At 33.3% G+C, this 16,349-nt stretch overlaps 2 protein-coding genes across 4 annotated transcripts; one reads left to right on the top strand and one right to left on the bottom strand.

The window, feature by feature from the left end:
- The first annotated feature begins 2,659 nt into the window (after window positions 1-2,659).
- Window positions 2,660-9,818, top strand: LOC105166390 (plant intracellular Ras-group-related LRR protein 5). 2 transcript variants are annotated; one of them, XR_848177.3, is made up of 4 exons: window positions 2,660-3,333; window positions 4,016-4,932; window positions 5,019-5,220; window positions 9,227-9,818. XR_848177.3 is itself a non-coding variant. In XM_011085729.3 (3 exons), the coding sequence occupies exons 1-3, from the start codon at window positions 2,796-2,798 to the stop codon at window positions 5,142-5,144; spliced, it is 1,581 nt and encodes a 526-aa protein (XP_011084031.1). In that variant the 5' UTR covers window positions 2,660-2,795; the 3' UTR covers window positions 5,145-5,383. The 2 variants fall into 2 exon arrangements, 1 of the variants encoding a protein (XP_011084031.1); XM_011085729.3 differs by lacking the exon at window positions 9,227-9,818 and having other exon boundaries at window positions 5,019-5,383.
- A 442-nt stretch (window positions 9,819-10,260) lies between these two features.
- LOC105166391 (small ribosomal subunit protein bS6m) lies at window positions 10,261-14,864 on the bottom strand. 2 transcript variants are annotated; one of them, XM_020695333.2, is made up of 3 exons: window positions 14,568-14,864; window positions 11,885-12,104; window positions 10,261-10,742 (listed from the first exon to the last, which is right to left on the bottom strand). In XM_020695333.2, exons 2-3 carry the CDS (start codon window positions 12,065-12,067, stop codon window positions 10,473-10,475), a joined length of 453 nt encoding a protein of 150 aa, XP_020550992.1. In that variant the 5' UTR covers window positions 12,068-12,104; window positions 14,568-14,864; the 3' UTR covers window positions 10,261-10,472. The 2 variants fall into 2 exon arrangements, with proteins under 2 accessions (XP_020550992.1, XP_011084033.1); XM_011085731.3 differs by having other exon boundaries at window positions 14,659-14,863.
- Window positions 14,865-16,349: the final 1,485 nt, after the last annotated feature.

Here is a 16,349-nt window from a genome sequence, read left to right on the forward strand (position 1 = left end):
ATAGTAGGATTTTAAAAAAATTCAAGAAAAATGAAATTAAGGAGAAAAAATCTAGAATTTTGTATTGATTCATAAAAACATTGAAAAATTTACGAGAAATATTTGAAACAAAAATTACTGACCTTGGTTCATTTAGTGCTAGATCTTGCAAAAGTCATTGGCATAAATCATATACACGTGGTTCATTTAAATTGGGGCATTTACTATGATTGGTTCATTTTCTCCAACACAGATGAAAAATAAAAAAAAATGACTTGACATTTGATTTATTCCGAAAATTTTAGCAAAATCCAGCGGAATGACCAAAATTACAAAATGTGAAAGTTACAGGACTCTTTTGCAACCCCTAGAAAGATAAAAGATAAAATTATCAAAATCCAAGTAGCACATGATTTATTTCGGCAACTTTGCAAAATCCAACACCGAAAGAATCAAAATCGTGAAATGTCAAAAAGTTATAGGACTATTTTGCAACATTAGAAAAATAAAGAATAAAAATATCAAAGTGCCAAAATTACAGAATCAAAATATTTAAGCCATTAATATAATATATTATGTTCTTCAAACAAAATTCAATTTTATCTTGAATTACTTAATATTTAAAATTTAGTGAACTTAATTTTTCAACTCAATGGTAGTTCTGTACCATTTGTTGACAATTCTGCCCCTACATTTTTATAAATAATTGTCTTGTAGGACTAAAATGAAACATAGTTCAGGGATTAGGGGCAATAATATTACTTAGGTCAAATGCTACATTTGCTCCGTTAAGTTTTTGTTTGAACTTATTTTAGTCCTTCAAGTTCATTTCTTGATTTTAACATCCCTAAACTTTAATTTTTTATCTCAGTTTGGTCCCTCTAACCATTTTCTGATGAAAATGTGGCTGAATTTTGAATTTTTAGAGGGTAAAATGATCAATTTAAGTTTGATTTTATCAGTTTAATTTTTTAAATTAGTAAAATTATCAAATTAGTCCTTTTCTTAGAAGGAAACCATTTTTTTTTTATATTCTTATATAGTAGGATGTTATTATTTTGTACGGAAAATGAAAACGACCTCTTGTGAACATAATATTAACATATTGCTTAACATAAAATAAAATAATCTTCTTTTTTTATTTTCAAAAGTGAAAAATAACAAAATTTATTAAACTTATCTATTCTAAAATTATTTTTAAAAAATCTAAGTTGGTTTTGTAATCTTAGGAGTTAAAGATATGTCTAATAAAATTAAATCTTAACAATGTTATTAAATATTAACAACTATGATTTTAATGAAAAAGTTGGTGGAATGCATTTTTAATTAGATTATTTAGTGAATTTCAAATATATATAAAATTCATGTTAAGAGGTTTTCTAAATATACAGTCCCATTTTATAGAAAACCTCTTAAAATGAATTTTATATATATGAAATCCACCAAAATATCTAATTGAAAAACATAATCAACCAACTTTTTATTCGAAAATTCAAATATTTAATAAATATTGTTAAGAACTTATCTTTAACTTTTGAAATAAAAAATTACTAATGTAGGTTTTTTTTTTTTATTACAGTTTCATATTAATAAGTTTTATAAAATTTATTCCTAATTTTTTATTTTGTTTAACTCCAAAAAAAAACTATTTATTTTAAGTTAAACAATATATTATTATTATGTTCGCAAAAGTTCAAAGTTTTCATTATTCACATATGAGAACTACAACATATCAGTATAAAAAAAATATAAAAAAAAGGTTATTTTTTCATGTAGAAAAGATTAATTTGATAATTTTTTAAACTTAAGATACTACAGTGATAAAATCAAACTTATTGACCATTTTACTCTTCAAAGATTCAAAATCCGACCACGTTTTCACTGGAAAATGGTAAGAGGGACTAAATTGAGATAAAAACTAAATTTTAAAGATGATAAAGTTAAGAAATAAACTTGAGGAATTAAAGTGATTTTAAACAAAACTAAGGATCAAATATAGTATTCACATAATTACATATCAAATATTAGGGACTAAATTGATGTAAAATCCAAACTTAAAGGACTATTACTGATATTTTCCCATATAAAATTGCTAGTTGTTGGTATTAGTGGCCAATTATGAATATTTGATTTGACTTTTAATTACCATTCAATATTTTATATCAAATTATGAGATCCAACACATATCAACTTCACCACTTAAAAGCTAGTTTTTTTTTTTTTTTTTTTGACTTCTTAAAATATATATAATTTTGTTTCTTGGAATAACCTCTCATTTTTGTAATTGAACTAATTTGTTTTGAATAATTACTAAAATTTGGCTTATTTGGACTCCAATTATCTGCCTGAATCAACGCATTGTTAAACAACTATCTCAACAAATTCCACATATAAAACAACCATCTGAACAAATATTGATAATTTTTGAAATTATATGAAATTTAAATGAAGTTGGATGCAATTTATCCTTAAAATAAATAAATGATTGGTGATCACCAAACGTTTGTCCCTAGGGGACAATCCACGATTGGTTTCAAATCACTTTTGTTGGGGGTGGGGGTGGGGGGGGGGTGTTAGACAAATGCATAAGGACATATGAGTGATATGCGTATGATTAGACATTTTTCCAAATCTTATCCAATTTGTGGAATTAAAGTGGGTTGGGACTGAGGGAGCAACTTTTTAACTCAAAATATCATACAAAATTTGTTATTTGACAATTCCCACAACTGCGTATTTGCAGAGTGTAGTAAGGGCCACCCGCCACTGTTCTTCAACCAAATTCCCATTCTCCTTCTGATCATCGCTCCTCCGTCATGGCCTCCGCCGTGACAGACCACCCGCCTCCCCCCTACGTAGAAACAGTAGAAGAAATTACCAGAATCTACAAATCGCTGCCGTCGAGACCCTCCGTTGAAGAGGTTGAGGCGGCCGTTTCCGTGCTGCAGACTGTAGAAACCGAAGAGAAGGTTCAGCTAGAGGAGATCTCGAAGCGGCGTCCACCGGAAGACGTGCCTTCGGAACTGTTTTCCGTGCTGCAAGAAGTGAGGAAAGCCATGGTCTGTTTCCAATGCAACGAGCAGCGGAAAGAGGCGGCCCAGCTGGTTGAGCTCGACAGGGCTTTACAGGTGTTTGATGGGCTTATTCAGAAGACTTCCGCGCTGGTTTCTGGGGATGCGTTTTCGGAGAAAGTGCCTGATTTGGGGGGTGGTGATGGTGAAGTTGAGAGAAAGCTTGTGATCAGTGAGGAGAAGGGTGTGGAGTGTGCTGATCATGAAGATGTTAAGAGTGGTGACGAGATGAAGGGTTTTCTTCCCAGTAGTTCTTCTTCAAAGGCTATTGTTTTATCTTCAGGTTTGAATTCAATCCTAGTTTTTTTGTTTAATTCTTTGTTTAATGAGGTGGGGTTTCAGTGATTCTGTGAAATATGAAGTATTAATGCTTTTGGTCATTTGCACTTACTACTGAATTTCACTGCTTGATGTGTGATAGGCTAAAACGGCCTATAGTCATTTACAGTAATTTTGCCTATTTTTCATGATTGAAAGAGGAAATAGTCCTTAAAGTTGGATTCTTTATAGAATTTGATTTGCAACAATTGAGAATATGGTCCTTGAATGAATCACTTGTAAAGGAAAGTAAATGGTGGGGGAGTTATAGTAGCCTGCCAGGCTTGAGCAGCAAAGAGGTTCAAAACCTTTCTGAACCGAAGTTTTGGTTGAAACTGTTGATAATATAGTAGTCTTAGAATGATTCATGTCTTACAAATCTTATATTGCTGTGGTACAACTGTGGGGGATCGCAAAGATAATATGGCTAGTAAGCAGCTTCTAATATGGTGAAACTCTGACTTTTTAGCTGTGATCCTGCTTTCAGCATTAGATATGGAGAATTGGCCTTTATTAGTTCTATAAATCATTCTAATGTGTGCTGCAAGCGAGCTTGTTATACGTTAACTGCACAAGACATGTATAGAACACAGGAATACTTATAAGTTGATCTCAGTGGCTTTATTGCTTGTTGATTTCATTCCCAGGGGAAGGAGAAATAGAACAATTGAATCTGATGAAAGTGGCAGCAGTAATTGAAAATTGTGCTAAAACTGGGGCAAGTGTTTTGGATCTTCAAGGCAAGCTCATGGACAAGATTGAGTGGCTTCCGTATTCTCTCGGAAAGCTATCAACCCTTACTGAATTGTATTTATCTGAAAACAGGATCATGGCTCTTCCAACTTCCATAGGCAGCCTTAAGACCTTAATGAAGCTTGATCTCCGTGCCAACCAACTCATAAACCTCCCTAGTTCTTTTGGTGACCTGCAAAACTTAGCCGACCTTGACCTTTCAGCAAACCTGTTGAAATCGCTGCCAGAGTCTTTTGGGAACTTAAAAAATTTGATTAGTCTTGATTTAAGTTCAAACCGGTACTCAAACTTACCTAATAAAGTTGGGGATCTAATTTCTTTAGAAAGACTGAACGTTCAAACAAATGATCTTGAAGAACTTCCTCACACAATTGGATTATGCTCGTCGCTTGTTGAACTGAGGTTGGATTTCAATCAGCTCAAAGCTCTTCCAGAATCAGTAGGGAAGCTTGAACGCTTGGAGATTCTTACTTTGCACTATAACAGAGTAAAAAGATTGCCGTCAACAATTGGTAATCTCTCTCATTTGAAGGAGCTTGATGTTAGCTTCAATGAACTCGAGATAATACCTGAAGCACTTTGTTCTGCGGTGAGCCTTGCAAAACTTAATGTTGGAAAAAATTTTGCTGACCTGAGAATGCTGCCGGAATCACTTGGAAATCTAGAGATGCTTGAAGAACTCGACATCAGTGACAATCAAATAAAAGTGCTGCCTGATACCTTTAGATTCCTGTCTAGGTTAAGAAACTTACGTGTTGATCAAACTCCTTTGGAAGTGCCACCAAGGGAAGTTACGAAACTGGGTGCACAGGTACGTCTAACTGATATTGTATCATGAGGTTGAACCTTGGAGCACTTCAAGGACTTTTAACTTGCATATATATTTCATTTTGTTAGGTCGTTGTACAGTATATGGCTGATTTTGTTGCTGAGAGGGATATGAAGTCCCGACAGATAAAGAAGAAAAGAGGCTTCTTTTCATATATATGCCCACTGCTCTGTTTTGGCATTGAGAAGAGATAGTTTTCCACGAGCAAGAATGTGAAGGCGTTAAAGATTCCGTCTCCCTATATGTGTATATGTGTGAATCTCTAGGGAGGTGAGTAAATTTCGATTCAAGTCAATGATTAATTATTATAAGCACTTTCCGATATGTATAATTGTGTGAAAAACTGAGCAAGACTGTGCTACTGGTGTTTTTGCACCAAAGAGTGAGTGAGTCAATAAGTATAAGCATAAGATTGCATTTGTTTGATGCAGAACTGAAATCGCGAAAACGTATTTGTTGGTTATCGTAGTATATTTACTGTACTTGCAAAACGAAATGTTGTGGTTCTTCAATCATTTCGAGTCTTCTTATGCATCAGTATAAAACATGAAGAAAGTTGCCTCATTGAAATCTCAGACTCTAGGAAGTTGTCAAACTTTATGCAGGAATAACATTGTAGAAAACACTTCCTTGATTCTTGATGCATCGGCTGTCCTGTTGCTCCTCCCCCTTTAATACCGATGATGCTTTGATAACAACCTGAGGTAGAACTATACGGTGCGCTACACTGACAGCACCGAAGGAGCCAAATTTATGGTAGAAGCCTAGAACATGACATTCATATACAATTCAATCTTCAGTTTATTCTCTTTACAAGCCAAGACTTAGTCTTCCCTCCAACAACATAGGCAAAACAAAGGCAGCCTTTCAGTCCTGTGGTACTCTTGTCTTAATTTTTGAAACATTTCCTGATTGTATTTCTGGGGAGAAAGGGAGTTCGCTTGTCTTGGTTTTCGTTCGATCAAACCATAAAATTTTTTAAATTCCGCCTTAGGATTTTTACGTTCACGTTAGCTTCTTTGACCGGAAAAATTCAAAAGCACCCAATCATGTAAATCATGTGAAGTCACATGCCAATTTTCAGCTAATTGTACAATTTTTTTTGTAAGGATAAATTATAATGATCTCTTTCAAAGTTTGACATAATTAGGAATACCTTCTTGTTATTTAAAAAATTGTAAATGATTTCATGATATTTGATGAAATTATGTAATTTTTGGACGAAAGTATGAAATTATCAACTATGTTTTTACTGTATTATTTTTTTTAAATAAAAATATGTAAAAAAATTGGATGGAGTGATGAAAAAATTTGAAAAATTATCCAGTTAGTCAATAAAAAAATTATAAAATTTTAAAAAAATAAATAAAATTATAATTCTTAGTCCATAAATACATTTTGGTTAGTTCACTACAAAAAATAGATGAAAGCCTAATAAAAACTAACGGAATGAGCTAATTGTTAGACGATCGTTGAAATTAGGGAAGTATTGCGTAATTTTTCAAACAACGAGAGGGTGTTCATAATTATGTTAAATCTCGTGAGACAAAATTATTATTGAAAGACTACTTCTTTTTTTTAGTATATATCAGCCAGAGTTAGTTGCTCGTTTACTTCCAAACAGGCCAACCCAGAATAACAAGGCCGAACCACAAGCACACCAATTGGGGCTGGGTTTTATATTGGACCTCGATTTATTTTTTTAAATAAATAATATTTATTTATTCATATGCAATACATTATTAATAAAAAATTATGATATTATTTAGATACTTAAATAATATTGAATATATTCAACTCTATATAAGAACTACAAAAATACAAAATCAATTGTATTATCTATATTATATAATTCATTTTAAATTAAAAAATTATGTTAAATTACCTAAATTTATTATAATATGTAGTATTACTTATAGAAAAAATTTGTTGAATGTATTTTTTATCTTAGATAAAAAAATTTATTAATTTAAATTGATAATACTTATTTTAAAATAAAAAGAGTTAGATGAATGTATGGTTTATATTATATAATTCATCGTATACCAAAAATTATGTTAAAATACTTAAATCTAAGATGATATTATTTATTGAACTAATAAAAAGTTAGTTGAATGTGTTCTTTACATTGTATATTCATTTTAGACCAAATCTATATTAAATTACTGAATTTAAAAGCATATTACTTAAAAAAAAAAATTAGTTGAGTGTATACGTTGTTTTATGCAATTCATTTTAAATTGAAAATTATGTTAAAGTAATTAAATCTAAACTGATATTACTTAAAAAAATAAAAAAATATTAGTTGAATGTATTTAATATTGTATTTATATAAATTATTGTAAGTCGTAAGATGATAATACTTATTGGAATAATAAAAATTACTTGAATGTATTCTTTGTATTATTTAATTTATTTTAGATAGAAAACTATATTAAATTATCTATATCTAAAAGGATATTACTTATTGAAAAAAAAAATTGTTACAATTTGTCTACATCAAAACTAATATTATTCTTAATACATAATTTGAGACACTTATATAATATACAAAATTAAAAAAAATCAAACTACAAGTAATTTTTATCTTTATTTTTTATAGCCACTTGATTAATTCACCCATTAATAATTAATTGGCGTGGCGGGTGAGTGGCAGGGATGGGATGGGCAGCAGGGCGGGTTTGACAGGTCAGGTGCAGGGCGGGACAATCCGGAGTCGAGATAGGTTCTTCATTGGGTCGGGATTGGGTGAGGTCCTTAGACCTGTTCCGTTGCCATCACTATAAATGGCTAATCCTACTATGGAAGCGAAATTACTTATTCCACAAAGCCCACAAGCTTAGGATAATTTTTTGTAGGCCTTATTTGTCCTCATTTTGATGTGTGTAAACGAATGGGTTGCTTTAATAGTAATCCATCGAATCGAGTAAGATGTGTTTATGGTTTGTTCAACATTTAGAGTTAGATCCAATATTAAGTGGGCTTGAAGATATTCATGGGATAATCTTGAAGACATTAGTTGTATGATTTTCAAGACAACACGAAGTACAACATGTTTGTAATCCACTCAAGACATGAATTTGTAGACGAGTTTGATCTGGATGTGTGGATTGATATACTTCTACAGTTACAAGTTCAGGCAATCCATATTTTTTAGGGTGCAGATAAATAATTATCTGTTGCATGCAAGTTTAATTTATTTGTGAGATTGTTGTATGAACTATTTATTGTTTTTCAACAAATAGCATATGTAGTTTAGATGTTGCTGAAATACACTAAATTATCAAAGTTTAGCACATTTGACATGTGACCCTTTTAATTTGTGGACTTTTAATTTTTTGACCAATTTAAATAATGTGACATTTTTGTCCTACTGACATTTAAACTAAATGTGCCTCCATCCTAAAATTATAGGACCTAAATTGTATTTTTTTTCTTATGATCCTCATGTCATATTAGTAAATGATAAGAAAAATTAAAAAGACCAAAATCAACTAAGTCACGTGTATGGCATGTGATATTATTTTGTCAGTTTAGCTTTTCACAGCGAAACTCGGACTAAACGTACCATTTTTTTCAAAATTACAATCCTCAATTACAAATTTTAGACTAAATAGGATTGAAAGAGCTACCGTCCTATAAGTAGTGGACCAAAATCCTATTTTTTTTCTCTCTATGAACATATCAACTGTATATCTTCATTCTCTATTGATCACAAATTATTAGGAAAAAAATTACTATTGATTATAATATTAATGATTAGACTAATAATTATAGTAAATAACTATTATTAATCATGATTAAATAAAATTAATAAAAAAAATTAGCTTTTTCACATCTAAGAGTCATGGTAAAAGTTATGGCAAATGTTTTAGTCACCCGTACAAAACTCACGGGCAACAATCGTTTCATGATTGTGCTCAATTTGCTATGACTATTTATTATAAACTATGACAATTAATCATAATTAAAATATCAACATTATATATAAAAGATACTATTGCATCAAATCAAATTACTGTGCATATGAAAATATCAAATTTTTAAAATTATTTAATATTATTTATAAGTTTTAAAAATCAAAATACATGAATATATATATATATAATTGCATAAACATATATTTACAGAAACTGAGTAATTGATATTTTAATGCACAAATTTTGGTCTTTGGAGCGATGAAATGTTTCTTATGGTGATGAGCATCTAAAGTACAAATCATTCATAGGACATATATATTTATACCTTTAACTATTCGTATTCTGATTAATTTCAGACAGAATTGATCCATTCGCGGAGTGGAATAGCTCTCCATATTCTCCTTTGACTTCACCAGCAAGACTACTTTCCTTTTGATAAGATCACATCTCCATGCACAGAAAATCTAGTTGAGCAATCAAGAAGGGGTTTCAGGGGATCGAATTGAACATCGGAGACGTATACGCAGAATGCCACAAATCTCATTCGCATCTAGGTGGTAAGACTGACGGTTGCCAGGAGTACTTGGAGAGGTGAACGTCGCTGCCCGACTGCAATGTCTGCGGCTGCCACCGCAATTTCCACCCGAAGGTGGTACCGCCGGTCAAGTACAAGACGAAGGCTGTCTACACAAAGTGTCAAAAGATCCATGATTGTAAGATCCAAAATTCGGTCCATCGGAATGAGGTTGCCATAGAAGTAACTTCAACTGATTAAGGTTTCTGTATGAAGAAGATTGCACCTGTCCTTCCGCATGGCTTCTTGTGTTTTGGCGCCTTTTGTTTTTCCTTGTTGTTTTAGTGGTGTTGCTTATATCTTTTGGGATTGCAGTAATATTTGGTTTTGGACCCAAAGCATTGGATATATGAATCATGAGGTTAAAACTAAAAGGGTGTCTGCCAACTCTTGACATCAATACCTGTTCTCTGGGTGTGCAAGATTGGAATTACAAAGTGAAACAAATCTGATTTTACTGAAAATTACTACTGTTTCTGTTTCTTTTTCCTTTTTTTTTTTTTTTCAAGAACTGGAAATTGTTTCAGTAGTATCTCTGCAATCATTTCTCATGTACTTATCTTACGAGCTACGCCAACGTGGCTATGTTCATCTTTGATTATCACTACTCGAAAGACTGTAAAACACATTTTAAATACCGACTTATATTTTTCACATAACATTTAGTTCCGCACACCTTATCTTTATTTGTCTTATGTTAATACGGGATACAAAGGAGCTCGCAAGATCATAAACATTTATCTCGATCTTTATCATCTAGCTTTCAGAAACAAAGAAAAACATCCTAAAAAATAGAACCGAACAATTACCAAGTCATAAACGAACACAGAAATAGAGAATTGATCCTGTCAGGTTTAAGCATCTTATACAGATACTTGTGCTAAAAATTCATATCTAAAATATAATGCCTAACGATTGTTGAAGCCACTCATTATGAAACAGCCACATATTTCATTTGATCATAGCACTGGCTCGTGCAGTTGTAGCCTGGTAGAGTGAAAAAAGAACTTCAAAGACATGTGGCCGCATCATCCTTCTTTTATTTCAGATTGCATATCGCCTTCATGCTCATCATCATCGTCATCCTCATCCTCTTCAATGTTCTCATCATCATACAAATTGCTCCTGAAACTCCTAAGCTCACTTTTAGCATCATCTTCGCCAAAAAATTCCATTCCGAATTTCATGTCACGGTGTTTAACCAAGAGCCAGCGCAGCAATCTGTCTTCCTTGTTCAGGTAGTAAAGTTCACTGTTGAAGCTGGGTGGTGTCATCATTGTCATCTGCATCAGTTGTCCCTGCATGCTACACTCATTAATAATCTGAACAATTAGTATTCTTCTATGTTGCTTGAGGGTGGAAGAAGGCAAAGAGAAAGACAAAACAGAATTCAGGGAATGCAGTCTAGTGAAACATCAATAGAAAGTGTAGTGAGGCCACTCCAGGTAAAGATCAAAACTACCAGAAAGAAATAGCTTAAGTAAGTAAGTGGTTAGACCACAGGCGTGAACTTCAATGCACCTGTGGAAGGCCATATAACCCCATCGATGAAGAAACTCCCCATCCTATAGACCCTTTAGTGTCCGCATTAATGGAATTTATCAATAGGCCTAAGAAAAGTCAGCTTAACCCAATGTCGAGAAAAAGCTTAGACTATCATCAGGTTTAAAGAAATGGCGCCAAGAGGAACCATCAAATAGCAATCAGAAGAGATCTTTTAACAATTATATCCCCAAGCTTGGGCAGGTCAAAGCAGATGGTACAAATCTCTGCTATTCCTTGGAAAAAGCAGTATACCTCTAATGAGTCAGACATTCATGAGGTCACAATCACCCACAGTACCTCTACAGCCCTGGTAAAGGGGAAGTTGAGAAAAGCATAAGGATTACCCAGACACAGCAGTGCATAATGTAGGCTTCATTCTGGGTCTCTCACATAAAACTAAATTCCAAAATCTAGCCTTTTTCTCCTCCTAAAAGATCCTCCTTAGGAATGGCTTCCAGTGTAGGTATGTTTACTAGATAAGAGACCTGAAAACTAGTGAATCCCAGCTAAAGAATTCCATCAGCTTGCTTGCCACTCAATTAAGTGGCGAGAAACTCCAGAACAAGTTAGCAACTTGAATCACCATTAAGGACTATATACAATTAGTGAGGATGACAATCCATATATTGTGCAAGGCAAAGGACAAGGGTGATTACTGTCTGAGATGATGAGGGCCACAATCATGAGTATATACAAGGGACTGTAAAAACTAGCCATCTATTCAAAACTATAATTTCACAATGTATGAAAGTTATGCACAATTTCAAAAAAAAAAGAAGTATGAAGAATTTGACGAATCCAAAATGGCATCATATGGAAAAACCAAAGGCATAGCACAATGAAGAAACATAATATATAAAATTCTCTTTTAGAATGCATAAATAGAAGTACTTACCTGATAGTATCGTCCATCCAGTTTCTTAATTCCATAACCCAATTGAACAGTTCCAAAGGACTTCAGATCAGTCAATACTCCATTTCTTCTGTAAACATGCTGTCCTACCCGTGAAACCAAATCCATGAGGGCCTCCTTCGTTACATTGGGTTTCAACAAAAGCATGCAGTCATAAAGAGGCATCCTTCCTTCCCAACTGCCTCAGGGATAATCACTTATGCTACAAGATGAGTTGTTCTCTTCTCAGTAAGGAATGATTTATGGAATACACAATGGTGCATAATTTTTGAGGTTTTCAGTAATATGAGATAAAGGAAAAGAAACATGAAATGTCAGAAAGCATGCATTAACATGTTAGATGCCGACCATATTTGTTAAAAGCACATGGCACCCTTTGGTGCATAGGTGCCCTGGAGCCCCTTCCAAAGCACATCACAAATTTCAGAAAAAATTTCTATATTTATATTTTATACCATAAGTATATTTCCACAGGAATGATACACAAATAGTTTAAAGACAAGAAAAAACTTGGGTTAAAAAAGTAAATTCAACAAAAACAATAGAAGTATATAACCATAAAAAGAATATGATTACAATTAGTTATCTATTTCAAAATTTATTTTAACATTTAACAATTACAGCAAGAAACATCAACAATTTATTTATGTAGAGGGAGAAAATTGTTATGACATTAAATAATTACACAAAGAAAAATAATTCTCAAGTAACTCAACAAGTTACAAAAACAATTCACGGGAAAGAAAAGACAGATAACAGGTGGAAGTTGGAAATTTTATGTTTCATAGAAAAGAAAAGAAAAAGACAAAGGAACAAAGGAGAAAAAAGAAGAGAACAAATACGGAAGAAAGAAAAAAGAAGAGCACAACAACAAGAAGAAGAATGTCGTTATGGCTGGTAGAAAGACCAGCACAGATAAGGATTTTCTGCTCATGTGTTTTTTTTTTCTTTAACAGACGATTATTGGCATTTGTTCCTTTGTTCTTTTTCTCCTTTAATTTTGAGAGCATAGGCCAGTCCCCATTTTGGCTTCACCGAGGTCCCAGGAGCCATAGCCTAGATGCCCTTGCACCAGGCGAAAGCCCAGAGCCATTGTTGGAAACTGCTCTTGGGCTCTTGCCTTTGAGTCGTGCCTTTTACAACTATAATGCTGACATATGACAATCCAACTAATTGTCCATGAAATATTTTATCATCTTCACATGTTAGCTTCTAGGTTTCACATTTTCCACACTGATTATCTTTAATGTTATATCAGTGAATGCATCAGCCAATTAACTGAATATAAAAGTATTGAAATATACTCCCAGGAAGACTGGAAGAAGGCCTAACATGATAGACAATTATACCTTATACATATCATAAGGTCATAAAACATCATTCCCTCCTTCAGAGTACAGTAAGCATGCGTTGGGATAAGTATTTTTCGAAGGAAAAAACAACATAGGAACTGGGAAGGATATAGAAATCTCAAAAAAGGAACAAAAATGAAAATAAAAGAAAACTTCCCCTGTTTTTACATCAGAGACAGACACAAAAAAGATCCCCTTCATCTGCTTAGATATAATCAATTTCCAAATGGGAAGCTAGACCTAAGCATCATTATAATTCTGAAATCACAACCGCAATCCAAAGGCCTGAAAAACCCACAAAACAGGGGCAAATGCCAACAGACATCAACCACACAAATAAAAAAGCATACATGATGTAATGTTCATATACCACAAGTACGCTAATGCAATCAAATCCCAAAACCCGCAATAATTGGGTCAATGTTACAGAGAAAAATCAGATTTATCGACAAAATCGCACCCACAAGGCAAAACCCCCATTTCCCAAGCTCGAAAGCAAAAACAGAACAAAACTGAACATATAATCAAATATACACATATCGGAGTCGCTAATCCAGATTGATTCAACATATATCAGCAAGATGTCAGAAATGAAAAAGATTGACGAACAATACAGAAAATAATCGAAAGAAAGAATAAGAAACCATACTGTTACCATACAATTCCACAAAAACAAATAATAAACTCCAAAGATCATAGATATGAGAGAAAATGATCAATTGCATCACCACTGCGTAGAATTTCTGAAATAGTTAAGGAGGTTGAGCTCCAACCCTTAAACTAGGGGTGTAAATGAGTCGAGCTCGAGATTTTATTTTTTATGGCTCGAGCTCGACCTCGATGAGCTCTTATAGTTCGAGCTTAAGCTCTAACCATATATAATGAACCCGAGCTCAAGCTCTAACCATATATAAAGAGCCCGACCTCAAGCTCAGCAAATTGTTTATTTCAAGCCTACCGTACACCACAACAGTCTCCCCTTCACATATCAAATCATTTCATATCCATTTTCATATCTTGAAGCACCAAACCAACACAGAAAATTCAAGTTGGTGTATAAGAATAATATTCTAGCATTCAAGAATTACATACATCTCCAATAACAAAGATTTAACAATGATAAACTTAAATGTATGTTCAAAACCCTAAAAAAGAAGTGCTGATAGTAGATTTTACTTTTATTCTTGCGAACGGCCAAAAGGGTTTTACCAGAATAGCTCGAAATGCAATTGCGGATTTTTGGAGAATACAATAATAAGAATTGTGCTGATTGTAAAATATTAACAAGTATAAAAAGCCTAGAACAACAATACCAAAATTAAAGAACCATTTTCTCCTCATAGGCGCCGCTCATACACACAGAAGCCGACGGTGAGACCAAGACTATGAGATGTAATGGCAAACCTGTTCGAGCTTCTTGCTTGGCGACACAACGGCAATCGCCTTCCTCGTTGCTGCTGATTAGATAGATTGAGGCTTGCAATCGTTGGTTTGGAACTAGGGTTTTAGCCTTTTAGGATTTAGATTTGGAAATTGGGGAGAAAGAAAAATAAAAGTGGGAAGAAACAAGAATGAGGGAGAAAAAAATGAGAAAAGTGGGATTTTAGAAATTAGAGTTATGAGAAAGAGAAAGAATGTATATAGTTTTTCTTAATAAAATTATTGGTGAGATTTGAAATTATTGTCTTGTATATTTTTTAATTAAATTATATTGTTATAAATAAATAAGGGGGAAAAAATTTTGGTTTATTAACTTTGTCCGTGATATATTTTAGTACACTAACTTTCATTGTTTATCACATTTGGATCACCAATTTACAAAAATGGGTCAATTAGGTTTGAAGTAGGATTTTATTGCCGATTTTTCGACTAATTTGGACATTTCCACCAAAAAATGCTGACTTGGCAAGGCCATGGTGCAAAAAATGGCCAGTAGAGCCACGTGTATTTCCACGTAGACAGAGACGTGGACCTACTACTGTAAATTAGAAGTCACATGCTTTGCACGTGATTCTTTTTAGCCAAAAGAACGAGAAGCGAATCTCCCCCAAATTTTTCAGCCTAATTTCTCTCCTCTCTAAATCGATTTCACCCTATTCTTTTGAGAAAAAAGATTGACCCTAAAGTTTTTTTGTGCTAAAATGGTGGTGATGAGAGACTCATCCATCAATGGTGATTCTCCCCCCGATTACGGTTAGATTTTCATTCCTAAGTACTGTACTGTTTTTGACCCGACTATAAATAGGTTCTTGTATTGCCTTTTTCACCCACCCCTAACTATAAATTGTGTTGAATGATATTTGTTTTTTAGCTTTAAAGCTGTGGTCTTTTCACATGTAGACTCTTTTTTTTTTAATTTGTTTTGTACTTGTTAATTTATTTTTTGTTCGAAAATATAAAAGCATGTGGTCCCTTCATGTATTAAAAGTTGTGGGCTTGGTATATTGAATGAGTTAGGCAACTATGTCGGGATTAGAGGAGAAAAGACTTATTTTATAAAAGAAGGAAAGTTGCTAAAACAAATAACTTCAACTTCAGTCTTGAATGATATATTTGTTAAATTTCAGCATTTGAGGGAGGTAGATATCAATATAAATGGGCAGATAGTTGCTCAGGAGGATGATGAGTCTGAGGGGGATGAAGTTGTGGGTGGCTTGAATAACTATAAGTCTTCTTCAGGGGGTGAGGAGTTTGATTATAGTGACAGTGAGTATGAATACAAAATGAAAGAAGATCAGGATGAAGAGGAAGATGTGGTAGTTGAAAATGATGATTGTCCAGTTCAGGAGCAAGAGGAGGAACTAGTAGATAATGTGATCAAAGAGGAAGATGATGGAAAAAAGAGTGAGACCAGGATGGAGGACATAGATACAGTAATGGTCAAGGTTGATGATACTGATTTAGGTAACTGGTCAGGTGAGGAGAATTTGGTATGGAATGATGACGAATTAAACTCTAATAAGGTGTCTAATACAGAGGAAAAAAGGAGAAACATTCCCTATATTCAACCCATCCTGCATATTTGACCCTGAGTTTGCTATTGGAATGATTTTCAGCACCAAAAAAGAATTTAGAACTGCAATCCAGTCTCATGC

Source organism: Sesamum indicum, linkage group LG7 (assembly GCF_026168435.1).
Source record: "Sesamum indicum cultivar Baizhima isolate 11 linkage group LG7, ASM2616843v1, whole genome shotgun sequence".
Taxonomy (NCBI): domain Eukaryota; kingdom Viridiplantae; phylum Streptophyta; class Magnoliopsida; order Lamiales; family Pedaliaceae; genus Sesamum; species Sesamum indicum.